Source organism: Salmo salar, chromosome ssa07 (assembly GCF_905237065.1).
Source record: "Salmo salar chromosome ssa07, Ssal_v3.1, whole genome shotgun sequence".
In the NCBI taxonomy this organism is placed as follows: domain Eukaryota; kingdom Metazoa; phylum Chordata; class Actinopteri; order Salmoniformes; family Salmonidae; genus Salmo; species Salmo salar.
In genome coordinates, this window is record NC_059448.1 from 30,066,847 (window position 1) to 30,080,822 (window position 13,976).

At 42.0% G+C, this 13,976-nt stretch overlaps 1 protein-coding gene across 5 annotated transcripts in view; it reads right to left on the reverse strand.

Moving 5' to 3' along the window:
- Positions 1–13,976, reverse strand: part of si:dkey-172j4.3 (diacylglycerol kinase eta) — a 141,356-nt gene that overhangs the window by 29,573 nt on the left and 97,807 nt on the right. For all 5 annotated transcript variants that reach the window (XM_045721857.1, XM_045721858.1, XM_045721856.1 and 2 more), the window contains 11 exons: positions 13,680–13,764; positions 8,770–8,861; positions 7,938–8,037; positions 7,003–7,157; positions 6,720–6,796; positions 1,748–1,846; positions 1,391–1,475; positions 1,006–1,113; positions 711–807; positions 326–433; positions 26–139 (listed from right to left, as the gene is read on the reverse strand). In XM_045721857.1, coding sequence (XP_045577813.1) covers positions 26–139; positions 326–433; positions 711–807; positions 1,006–1,113; positions 1,391–1,475; positions 1,748–1,846; positions 6,720–6,796; positions 7,003–7,157; positions 7,938–8,037; positions 8,770–8,861; positions 13,680–13,764 — 1,120 coding nt within the window. The remainder of the gene's footprint in view (positions 1–25; positions 140–325; positions 434–710; positions 808–1,005; positions 1,114–1,390; positions 1,476–1,747; positions 1,847–6,719; positions 6,797–7,002; positions 7,158–7,937; positions 8,038–8,769; positions 8,862–13,679; positions 13,765–13,976) is intronic.

Genomic DNA, 13,976 nt, shown 5'->3' on the forward strand with positions numbered 1-13,976 from the left:
TTATGCGGTGGTGTGTGTGTGTTACCTGTGCTATGCGGTGGTGTTGGATGTTGATGACTCTGGATACAGCCATCTGCATACTGCCAAACACAGCCACCACCTCTAACTTCTTATCATCAAACGACGGAGCGCCAAAATTCTGAACACACGGAACCAAAAAATGAATTACTTGCAAAAATAAAAAACACACTAAATGCATACGAGTGTGCCACTTGTTGAAATTAATCCTGAAAAACAGTTACCAGGTAAGACAGTATATTAGCTAAAAGCTAGCTGCAAAGTGTAAACATTTTTCAGTGAATAAGAAAAGAGTGTGTTAACTCACGTTGTCCTCTTTGGTTCCACCCCAGAAGTTAATTCCCCCTGCATAGCTCGGGATGTTGAGAACAGCTAGACCCTGAAGACTAGGCAGACACATAGGTACACCATCACACTGGAGAGAGAGAGAGAGAGAAAAAAAACATTTGTTCATCATACAGGTCACAGAACCAAGGGTAGGATAATTTAGAACACAAACAGCATCTTATTGTCAATCACTCTCTAATATGTACTGATAATATTAGAGATAACTACACCACAACGTCAGAAAAATATGTTGGAGTGCTATTTAGCAGAAGCCACACTAGACTAAAACATATTTTCTTATTCCTTAGAAGTGAGTATTTGTTTGTCTTTGTATTTATTTGTCAGACAACTGTGTGTGACCTTACTTCCAACAGTACTCGTTGTTCCAGATTCTTGTATGTCTTATGTACCAGTTCCTTGGTGCCCATCACTCCATACCACAACTTGTTCTTAGTACGACTACTGCAGAGAGAAAGGATGTATTTTATTACTTTCATCAAGTACCCTGATATGCTCAAACATTTAACCATTGAAGAAACATTCTAATTTCAACTTCCATTTACCTCTCATTGCCTTGGTGCCAATTGTACACTATATTGCAATACACAGTATATGTATCAATAAAGTTTGTATTTGAATATGAGGATATTTATTGTGTACCTGCATTTCTTGGGATGTTCATCTCTCTTGTTGTTGAACTCCAGGGAGATCTTAGCATCCAGACCGATCCCAAAGTAGTTGTTCATTACACACTTCTCTGAGCACTGACTGTAGAGGTACACACAGCATAAGGAACATGAATATTCTCCAATATCAATTCTTGAGTTGTCTTGTGCACTAATAAGTAACATATAAGTTCCTTGTTTTTCTGTAACTACTGTAAAACCACTCACTGTAATATTGTATCAACAAAGACTGATTGATTGTGAACTGTACTAAATTCAATCAAACTTGCATTGAGGTATTTTATGTAATTTCTCTCTCTCTCTCTCTCTATATATATATATATATATATATATCTTTTTTTTAAACACACACTACTTACTCTTCGTTGAAAGACGGAGGGCTGAGACTCTCTGGTTTCTCCAGGACGATGGTGGAGGAGGAGGAGGGGCTTAAACTGACGTGACCTGAGAGAGGCATAATGGGTAAATGGATCGGGAAGTGTGATTTTACTTATTATTTTATCTTATTTAAATTGAAACATTTTACAAGGCCCTCCCTCTCAGTACTGTGGCCCAAACATGTAAGGGTTATAATATTATTATTATTATTATAATTGCTGACTGCAATTAGAAGTTAGAGTCCATCTAGAGTAGGATACAAACCTGGGCAAATTTAGGATTCAAAGTGTGTGTGTGTTCATGTGTGTGCATGTGCGTGTGTGTCTGTAGTAACTCACGTGGCTCTGCCTCTTTCAGTTCCTCACTGTTCTCTCTCTTGATGGAGGAGGAGGAAGACATGCGCTGGAGATGAGTGTGTTTATTCTGTTCATCCACCACTGGAGAGAGAGAGAAGGAGTGAGAAAGAGGGAGAAGTGGGGGAGACAAAGATAGAGAGTGCAGTATATGTGAGATTTTATGTGGGCGTTTGCAGTACATTAGCGCTTCTGTATGTGTGTGTGTGTCACAGTGTACAGTTGAAGTCGGAAGTTTACATACACCGAAGCCAAATACATTTAAACTCAGTTTTTCACAATTCCTGACATTTAACCCTAGTAAATATTCTCTGTCTCAGGTCAGTTAGGACCACCACTTTATTTTAAGAATGTGAAATGTCAGAATAATAGTAGAGAATGATTTATTTCATCTTTTATTTCTTTCATCACATTCCCAATGGGTCAGAAGTTAACATACACTCAATTAGTATTTGGTAGCATTGCCTTTAAATTGTTTAACTTGGGTCAAACGTTTTGGGTAGCCTTCCACAAGCTTCCCACAATAAGTTGGATGAATTTTATCCCATTCCTCCAGACAGACTTGGTGTAACTGAGTCAGGTTTGTAGGCCTCTGTTCGCACACACTTTTTCAGTTCTGCCCACAAATGTTCTATAGGATTGAGGTCAGGGCTTTGTGATGGCCACTCCAATAGCTAGACTTTGTTGTCCTTAAGCCATTTTGCCACAACTTTTGAAGTATGCATGGGGTCATTATCTATTTGGAAGACCCATTTGCGACCAAGCTTTAACTTTCTGACTGATGTCTTGAGATGTTGCTTCAATATATGCACATAATTCTCCTACCTCATGATGCCATCTATTTTGTGAAGTGCACCAGCCCCTCCTGCAGCAAAGCAACCCCACAACATGATGCTGCCACCCGCGTGCTTCACGGTTGGGATGGTGTTCTTCGGCTTGCAAGGCTCCCCCTTTTCCCTCCAAACATAACGATGGTGATTATGGCCAAACAGTTCTACTTTTGTTTCATCAGACCAGAGGACATTTCTCCAAAAAGTGCAGTTGCAAACCGTAGTCTGGCTTTTTAATGGAGGTTTTGGAGCAGTGGCTTCTTCCTTGCTGAGCAGCCTTTCAGGTTATGTCGATATAGGACTCGTTTTATTGTGGATATAGATGCTTTTGTACCTGTTTCCTCCAGCATCTTTACAAGGTCCTTTGCTGTTGTTCTGGGATTGATTTGCACTTTTCGCACCAAAGTATGTTCATCTCTAGGAGACAGAATGTGTCTCCTTCCTGAGCGGTATGACGGCTGCGTGGTCCCATGGTGTTTATACTTGCGTACTATTGTTTGTACAGATGAACGTGGTACCTTCCGGTGTTTGGAAATTACTCCCAAGGATGAACCAGACTTGTGGAGGTCTACAATTATTTTTCTGAGGTCTTGGCTGATTTCTTTTGATTTTCCCATGATGTCAAGCAAAGAGGCACTGAGTTTGAAGGTAGGCCTTGAAATACATCCACAGGTACGTCTCCAATTGACTCAAATTATGTCAATTAGCCTATCAGAAGCTTCTAAAGCCATGACATACTTTTGTGGAATTTTCCAAGCTGTTGAAAGGCACAGTCAACTTAGTGTATGTAAACTTCTGACCCACTGGAATTGTGATACAGTGAATTATAAGTGAAATAATCTGTCTGTAAACAATTTTTGGAAAAATGACTTGTGTCATGCACAAAGTAGATGTCCTAAATGACTTGCCAAAACTATATGTCGTTAACAAGAAATTTGTGGAGTGGTTGAAAAACGAGTTTTAATGACTGCAACCTAAGTGTATGAAAATTTCCGACTTCAACTGTATATATCTATTCATTATACGCTACATGACCAAAAGTATGTGGACACCTTCTCCTTGGACATTTCATTCCAAAATCATGGGCATTAATATTGAGCTGGTACCCCTTTTGCTGCTATAATGAGCCTCCACTCTTCTGGGAAGGCATTCCACTAGATGTTGGAACATTGCTGCGGGGACTTATTTCCATTCAGCCACAAGAGCATTAGTGAGGTCAGGCACTGATGTTGGGCGATTAGGCCTGGCTCATAGTCGGCGTTCCAATTCATCCCAAAGGTGTTCGATGCGGATGAGGTCAGGGCTCTGTGCAGGCCAGTCAAGTTCTTCCAAACCATTTCTGTATGGACCTCGCTTTGTGCATGGGGGCATTGTCATGCTGAAACAGGTAAGGGCCTTCCCCAAACAAAGTTGGAAGCACAGAATCGTCTAGAATGTCATTGTATGCTGTAGCGTTAAAATGTCCCTTCACTGGAACTAAGGGGCCTAGCCCGAACCATGAAAAACAGCCCCAGACCATTATTCCTCCTCCACCAAACTTTAGAGTTGGCACTATGCATTCGGGCAGGTAGAGTTCTCCTGGCATCCACCAAACCCAGATTCGTCCGTCGGACTGCCAGATGGTGAAGCATGATTCATCACTACAGAGAACGCGTTTCCACTGCTCCAGAGTCCAATGGTGGTCAGCTTTACACCACTGCAGCCGACGCTTGGCATTGCGTATGAGGGTCTTAGGCTTGTGTGCAGCTGCTCGGCCATGGAAACCCTTTTCATGAAGCTCCCGACAAACAGTTATTGTGCTGAGTTTCCTTCCAGAGGCAGTTTGGAACTCGGTAGTGACGTTGCAACCGAGGACAGACAATTTTTACATGCTACGTGCTTCAGCACTCGGTGGTCTGTGAGCTTGTGTGGCCTACTACTTCGCAGCTGAGTCGCTGTTGCTCCTAGACGTTTCCACTTCCCAATAACAGCACTTACAGTTGACTGGGGCAGCTCTAGCAGGGCATACATTTTTGAACATCTTGGCCATGTTCTGTTACAATGAGGAAAAATGTATTTGATCCCCTGCTGATTTTGTACGTTTGCCCACTGACAAAGAAATGATCAGTCTATAATTTTAATGGTAGGTTTATTTGAACAGTGAGAGACAGAATAACAACAAAAAAATCCAGAAAAACGCATGTCAAAAATGTTATACATTGATTTGCATTTTAATGAGGGAAATAAGTATTTGACCCCCTCTGCAAAACATGACTTAGTACTTGGTGGCAAAACCCTTGTTGGCAATCAGAGGTCAGACGTTTCTTGTAGTTGGCCACCAGGTTTGCACACATCTCAGGATGGATTTTGTCCCACTCCTCTTTGCAGATCTTCTCCAAGTCATTAAGGTTTTGAGGCTGACGTTTGGAAACTCGAACCTTCAGCTCCCTCCACAGATTTTCTATGGGATTAAGGTCTGGAGACTGGCTAGGCCACTCCATGACCTTAATGTGCTTCTTCTTGAGCCACTCCTTTGTTGCCTTGGCCGTGTGTTTTGGGTCATTGTCATGCTGGAATACCCATCCACGACCCATTTTCAATGCCCTGGCTGAGGGAAGGAGGTTCTCACCCAAGATTTGACGGTACATGGCCCCGTCCATCGTCCCTTTGATGCGGTGAAGTTGAACTGTCCCCTTAGCTGAAAAACACCCCCAAAGCATAATGTTTCCACCTCCATGTTTGACGGTGGGGATGGTGTTCTTGGGGTCATAGGCAGCATTCCTCCTCCTCCAAACATGGCGAGTTGAGTTGATGCCAAAGAGCTCCATTTTGGTCTCATCTGACCACAACACGTTCACCCAGTTGTCCTCTGAATCATTCAGATGATCATTGGCAAACTTCAGACGGGCATGTATATGTGCTTTCTTGAGCAGGGGGACCTTGCGGGCGCTGCAGGATTTCAGTCCTTCACGGCGTAGTGTGTTACCAATTGTTTTCTTGGTGACTATGGTCCCAGCTGCCTTGAGATCATTGACAAGATCCTCCCGTGTAGTTCTGGGCTGATTCCTCACCGTTCTCATGATCATTGCAACTCCGCGAGGTGAGATCTTGCATGGAGCCCCAGGCCAAGGGAGATTAACAGTTCTTTTGTGTTTCTTCCATTTGCGAATAATCGCACCAACTGTTGTCACCTTCTCACCAAGCTGCTTGGCGATGGTCTTGTAGCCCATTCCAGCCTTGTGTAGGTCTACAATCTTGTCCCTGACATCCTTGGAGAGCTCTTTGGTCTTGGCCATGGTGGAGAGTTTGGAATCTGATTAATTGATTGCTTCTGTGGACAGGTGTCTTTTATACAGGTAACAAACTGAGATTAAGAGCACTCCCTTTAAGAGTGTGCTCCTAATCTCAGCTCGTTACCTGTATAAAAGACACCTGAGAGCCAGAAATCTTTCTGATTGAGAGGTGGTCAAATACTTATTTCCCTCATTAAAATGCAAATCAATTTATAAACTTTTTGACATGCGTTTTTCTGGATTTTGTTGTTGTTATTCTGTCTCTCACTGTTCAAATAAACCTACCATTAAAATGATAGACTGATCATTTCTTTGTCAGTGGGCAAACGTACAAAATCAGCAGGGGATCAAATACTTTTTTCCCTCACTGTATAATCGCCACCCGGCACAGCCAGAAGAGGACTGGCCACCCCTCATAGCCTGGTTCCTCTCTAGGTTTCTTCCTAGGTTTTGGCCTTTCTAGGGAGTTTTTCCTAGCCACCGTGCTTCTACACCTGCATTGCTTGCTGTTTGGGTTTTAGGCTGGGTTTCTGTACAGCACTTTGATATATCAGCTGATGTAAGAAGGGCTATATAAATACATTTGATTTTGATTTGAAATTTGACAAACTGACTTGTTGGAAAGGTGGCAACCTATGACATTGACATGTTGAAGTCACTGAGGTCTTCAGTAAGGCCCTTCTACTGCCAATGTTTGTCTATGGAGATTGCATGGCTGTGTGCTTTATTTTATACACCTGTCTGCAACAGGTGTGGCTGAAATAGCTGAATCTACTAATTTGAATCCACATAATTTTGTATATATAATGTATGTTTGTTTCTATATATAAGTGTTTATGTGTGTGTGTGTTGTACCTTTCTCAGCCTGGTCTATGATCTGTCTCAGTGCTTTCTTCAGACTGTTAGCTCTCAGCATCAGCTGTTCTCTGGACCTATGGCAGGTTTGGAGACAATTCAAATTCAAGTAAGTCAATTCAGGAAGTAAAATGAAATTCCAATTCAATAATTGAAAAAAGGCAATCAATCCAACTGAAAAAGATAAGCTATTTATTTAATACGTTTTTACATTTTTTAAATATTAATTTCAAATCACTTCCTCCATTGAGTGAGGTAAACGTGAATTGACCTCAACCCTAACCTGCATGGGGGCCGGGGTTCCCCTCCGGTAGTGTCTGTACCCCTCTCCTGGTCCCCATCCTGGGGTGGCACACTGCCGGCTGGGACCACCTGGGCATCAGCCTCCTCACTCAGAGCCTTCACCAGACTGTCCAGTTTCTCATTCAACAGGGCACACTGAGGGAGAGATAAACACTAACCCAAACCCTTCACCAGGCTGTCCAGTTTCTCATTCAACAGGGCACACTGAGGGAGAGATAAACACTAACCCAAACCCTTCACCAGGCTGTCCAGTTTTTCATTCAACAGGGCACACTGAGGGAGAGATAAACACTAACCCAAACCCTTCACCAGGCTGTCCAGTTTCTCATTCAACAGGGCACACTGAGGGAGAGATAAACACTAACCCAAACCCTTCACCAGGCTGTCCAGTTTCTCATTCAACAAGGCACACTGAGGGAGAGATAAACACTAACCCAAACCCTTCACCAGACTGTCCAGCTTCTCATAGAGTTCAAATTGGATTAACTCTATACTACGGTATGACATCATAAAAATACAACACAATAGGTACTTTATGTAAATATTGTAGAACCAGGATTGTTTAAAAATATGAACGTTTAAAAAATATTCAGGGTTAAACATACTGCATATTACACTTTGCTTCGAGACAGTTAGAGAGGAGAGAATGCCTCTGTCTCCGTCCCAAATGGAGCCCTTTTCTCTATACAGTGCACTACTTTTGACCAGGGCCCATACAGGTCTGGTCAAAAGTAGCGCACTATAAAGTGAATAGGGTGCCATTTGGAATGAAACCTCAAACTTTAAAATTTTCTAGATGCTCCTCTACCACTACCCACCTCTCTCTGCCCACTTGTTATCCGCATTATACAACCTGTTACGTAAGACACACACATTTATGCATGCAGAAACACACATGCACGCACACACACACACCTTCTTGGCCATAGCGTCTGCCTCCTCCTTGTTCTCTGTAGCTCTCTCGTATGCTCTCCCCACCTCCGCTACAAAATCATTTACCGTTCCACACAAAAACCTGCAGGAGAGAGGGATGGAGACAGGGAAGGAGAGAGGGTGAGTGGGATGGAGAGAGAGAGAGATGGAGAAAGAGAGAGAAAGAGAGGGGGGGTGAGTGGGATGGAGGAAGAGAGAGGATGAGTGGGATGGAGGAAGAGAGAGAGGAAGAGAGTGAGAGATACAAGTGTGAAATATATTTCTCCATTCCTGTATTATGTATGTAAAGTCAATAAACCATACTGTACTTCACATTTCAGGTGAGCGAGATAAGTACACAGTATAAGCATAGAGCAGACATGTCATTCCCTATTGCACAGACGATGTCAGTAGTACACTCTACAGTGCTAAGGAGGCCCCCTAAGTAGTGTCTCTAGTCTAATGCACTTCAAATGTCCCCCAAGTAGTGTACTAAGTAAGGTTTAATCTTGTGTAAGGACCCAGCTGGCAGAGGGACTGAGCAGTGCCCTTGGCAGAGGAGAAAATCAATACAGAGACACACACAGACACCCTCCCTCTCTCCTCTCTCTATTAGCCTTCCCCACTCCCTCCCTCTTCAGAGACACTCCCTCTCTCTGATTTACTCCCTTCTCCTTCACTCCAGACATCCCCATGACATTCAGACAATATCCCACCCTCCCTCTCTCTCAATCTCTCCCTCCCGCTCATCCTTCCTCCTTACCTACCCATATCCCTCCTCCATCCCCCCATCACATCTGGAGGACTGGGCTATCCCAGCATGCATTACACGTACTTGGCAGAGGATATGACATCCGTATGTTTGTCGGAGTCCAGGATCTTGGTGAGGTGGGAGGCCACAGAGTCTGCATACTGAGTGATGTGGACCTGAGGGGAGAGGTATGACAGTTTCATTAAAAAGCCTGTGTATTGTGAGAAACTGTGGTGTCATTTTGGCTCAGAGATTAACAACCAGTTACATGTAAAAGCCTATGTATTTTGAGAAATTGTGTCGGTACGTCAGCTCAAACATGAGCCCTATGAAAACTGAGTGATATGGACCTGAGAGGAGAGGAACAACCAGTTTCATGATACATCCTGTGCATTTAGAGAAACTGTGGCTTAATTTTGGCTCAGAGAGTAGTAGTGTTAGTAGTAGTATTTATTGGGATCCCCAATTAGACTCTCCAAGGCACTGGCTACTCTTCCTGGGGTTCAAACAGGAAACAAAACACAACAAATAAAATACATAATATAAGAACATAATATAGAGTGCCTTCGGAAAGTATTCAGACCCCTTGACTTTTTCCACATTGTTAGGTTACAGCCTTATTCTAAAATGGATTAAATAGTTTTTTCCCCTCATCAATCTACACAGAAACCCCATAATGACAAAGTAAAAAAATATTACATTTACATAAGTATTCAAAGAGTTCAGACCCTTTACTCAGTACTTTCTTGAAGCATCTTTGGCAGCGATTACAGCCTTGAGTATTCTTGGGTATGATGCTACAAGCTAAGAATTATATTTGGGGAGTTTCTTCCATTCTTCTCTGTAGATCCTCTTAAGCTCTGTCAGGTTGGATGGGGAGCATTGCTGCACAGGTATTTTCAGGTCTCTCCAGAGATGCTCGATCGGGTTCAAGTCAAGGACATTCAGGGACTTGTCCCAAAGCCATTTCTGCGTTGTCTTGGCTGTGTGCTTAGGGTCATTGTCCTGTTGGAAGGTGAACCTTCGCCCCAGTCTGAGGTCCTGAGCGCTCTGGAGCAGATTTTCATCAAGGATCTCTCTGTACTTTGCTCCATTCATCATCGCCTCGATCCTGACTAGTTTCCCAGTCCCCACAACATGATGCTGCCACCACCATGCTCTAACGTAGGGATGGTGCCAGGTTTCCTCCAGACGTGACACTTGGCATTCAGGCCAAAGAGTTCAATCTTGGTTTCATCAGACCAGGTCTTAGAATCTTTAGGTGCCTTTTGGCAAACTCCAAGTGGGCTGTCATGTGCCTTTTACTGAGGAGTGGCTTCCGTCTGGCCACTGTGTTTTTGGGGACCTTCAATGCTGCAGAAATGTACCCTTCCCCAGATCTGTGCCGCGACACAATCCTGTCTTGGGGGTCTACGGACAATTCCTTCAACCGCATGGCTTGGTTTTTGCTCTGACATGCACTATCAACTGTGGGACCTTATATAGACAGGCGTGTGCCTTCCCAAATCATGTCCAATCAATTGGATTTAACACAGGTGGACTCTAATCAAGTTGTAGAAACACCTCAAGGATGATCAATGGAAACAGGATGATGCACCTGAGCTCAATTCCGAGTCTCATAGCAAAGGGTCTGAATACTTATGTAAATAAGGTATTTCTGTTTTTTGTTTTTTAATAAATTAGCAAAAATGTCTAAAAACCTGTTTTTGCTTTGTCATTATGGGGTATTGTGTGAATATTGCTGAGGAAATTGTTTTCTTTAACCCATTTTATAATAAGGCTGTAACGTAACAAAATGTGGAAAAAGTCAAGGGGGCTGAATACTTTCTGAAGGCACTGTACATAATACTACATAATGCTGCCTTTGCCTCACGCTTCAGAAACAGGAGATGGCTCCTGCCTTGTAGGTCACACAAGCCAAGGATTCGTACAAGGCCACCCACCTACATAATACAGTGCAAATTACAATACAAAATATATCAAAATGGCTGTGTCTCTTCACAGACCCCGTTATGCCGTAAGGTGTTCTTTTATCAGTTTTTTAAATATGGTTTTATTACTAGCTTGAATAACCTGGGGTGGCAGAGAGTTCCATGTAGTCATGGCTCTATTTAATACTGTGCGTTTCCCAGCCTCTCTTCTGGACCTGGGGAATGTGAAAAGACCTGATTGTATAACTTGTGTTGTACCGATAAGTGTTCAAACTGTGTGCCAACTGCTTGAACACAGTTCGGTACCTTCAACACATCAACACCTCGTACAAAGACCAATAGTGATGAAGTCAATCTCTCCTCAACTTTGAGCCAGGACAGATTGACATGTATGTTACTGACATTCGCCTCCGTGTACATCTAAGTGCAATCAATATGTGCTGCTCTGTTCTGGACCAACTGCAATTTACCTATGACCCTCTTGCCGCACATGACCACACAACTGGGCAGTAGTCCAGGTGCGAGAAAACTAGGGCCAATAGGACCTGTCTGGTCGACTGAGATGTCAAGAAAGCAGAGCAACACCTTCCCATTTTAGCAACCATTGAGTCTATATGTTTTGATCATGACAGCTTGCAATCAAGCAGTTTAGTCTCCTCAACTTGCTCAATCGCCACATTATTCAATAATAGATCTTGATGAGGTATAAGGTTGAGCGAGTGATTTGTCCCAAAAACTATGCGTTTAGTTTTTTGGATATTTAGCACCAGCCTATTGCTATATAGTTACCCATTCTAAAACTGACTGGAGCTCTATATTAAGGCTGTCATTTATTTATTTTACTGTATTAGCTGACATATATACTGTTGAGTCGTCAGCGTACATAGACACTAATAATAATAACAATAATGGCCCAAGCCAGCTACCCTGCGGTACACCACACTCAACCAAATTTGCATTAGAGAGGCTTCCATTAAAGATGCACTATGCAGAAATCACTCCGCTATTTCCTGGTTGCTAAAATTCTAATTGTTTGTCTAAGCAAGTACAGTGTAGATAATCATTGTACCATCTAAACCGCTGTGAAAAATATTTTCCATAACCCAAAATAAGTATTTTCAGCTGCTTGAAGCTGGTGTACAAAAACGAAAGTAAAAGACGCAAAAACAAAACTTAAGCACGGGAAGCATAGAAATAGTGCACATAGAACAGATGTACCACTTCTTAGACTTCCTTTCAATGATAATGACAGATCATATGTCACATTTCTATGTTAATTTGGTCAGCTCCCACAATCTTCTTACATCAATGTCTTTCAGGCAATGATCTGTCATTTGTGTAAGTGCCGAGCATGTTAAGTGCCCTTCCCTACAAGCATGCTGAAAGTCTGTTGTTAATTTGTTAACTGTTAAATAACTTTGTATTTGGTCAAACACAATCTTGTTCAAAAGTTTGCTAAGCACGGGTAACATGCTGATTGGTTGGCTGTTTGAACCTTTAAAGGATGCCCTGCTATTCTTGGGCAGTGGAATGACCTTTCCTCCCTCCAGGCCTGAGCGCAAACACTGTTTTCTAGACTTAAATTGAATATGTGGCAAACAGGAGTCGCAATCTATTCCGCTACCAACCTCAGCAATTTAGCATCCAGGTTGTCAGTACCAGATGGCTTGTCCTTATTTATAGATACCAACAATTTCTTACTTTGCGGAACTCAGAACTGCAATGCGTGTCTTTCATTATTTTGTCCGTTATGCATGAATATGAAGGCTCAGCGTTTGTTGTTTGCATGTCATGCCTGAGTTTGCTAATCTTGTCAACAAAAATGTGATTCAAGTGTTTGGCAATATCAAAGGGTTTTGTTATGAACAAGCCATCTGCCTCAATTAAGAATGAAAAAAAAAAAAAAAGGATGGAGCCGAGTTAGTATTTTTGCCTAGAATTTCATTAAGGCACTCAAGAGCTTTTTACTATCATTCTTTATATCGTTTATCTTTGCTCCATAGTATAGTTTCTTCTTCATTATGTTTAGTTTAGTTACGTGATTGCTCAATTTACTGTATGTTTGCCTTGTATGATCGCTTATACACAATTTTAGGTCCAGTCTTTGGAACTTTTTTCCAGATATGGCTAATACATTATGTTCACTACATCCAATGGGTGTGGATACTGCTTTAGAGAAAATTTCTTCATCATTAGTAAAGATATGATCAATACACATGGATGATTTAGTTCCTGTTCAGTTTGTACTGTATATACCCTGGTAGGTTGACTGATAACCTGAACCAGATTATAGGCAGCTTGAAGCTTCTTTTTGAGTGGACAGCTTGATGGTCACCCAGAAAATATACCTCTCTGTTGATATCACATACATTATTGGGCATTTCACACAAATTGTCACATTCTGACCATAGAAAGCTTTTATTTTCTATGGTAGAGTAGGTCAGGGCATGACAGGGGGTTTTGTCTAGTTTATTTATTTCTATGTTGGTTCTAGTTTCTTGTTTCTATGTTGGGGGTTTTGTTTAGTTTCTGTATTTCTATGTGGGGTTCTATAGTTTCTGTATTTCTATGTTGTTTTTTGGGGGGGATGATCTCCAATTAGTTGCAGCTGGTCATCGTTGTCTCTAATTGGGGATCATATTTAAGTTGTTGGTTTTCCCACTAGGTTTTGTGGGAGATTATTTAGAGTTAGTGTGTGTTGCACCTCTTCGTCACGATTTGTTGTTTTGTTTATTTGTATGTCTTGCATAGTTTCACAGTTATAATAAAATGTGGAACGATACACACGCTGCGCCTTGGTCACCTTCATCTTCAGACGAACGTGACACAAATAGTCCAAATACTGACTTATTAACAACCAGTTTAATGATAAAGCCTGTGTATTTAGAACTACTCTGGTGTCATTTTGGCTTAAAGAAACAACCAGTTTCATGGAAAAGCTTCTGTATTGTGAGAAATTGTGGTGTCATTTTGGCTCAAAGAGAAACAGACGGTTTCATGATAAAGCTTGTGTATTTAGAAAAACTGTGGTGTCATATTGGCTCAAACCTGAGCCCTACGTACCTGCAAGGGGGAGTCGGGACTAAAATCGTCTTCCTTCACCATGGGATAGTGTTTGGTAGGCAGCTCGTATGTCATCACACTCCACCTGAGAACAAAAACACAAACAGACACTGATGTCAAATGCCAGGAAATAGCAGTGTATCAACCCATGAAATCGGGACAAATGACACTGACAGTTTTTCTGACTCACTCAACATATTGACCTCATCATTTATCTGTAGACTAAACAGATTACCTTAATCCTTCTCTAGTTTGACAACCATAGAGAAAGTTGCTCATCCAGTCTTAGAAGATACA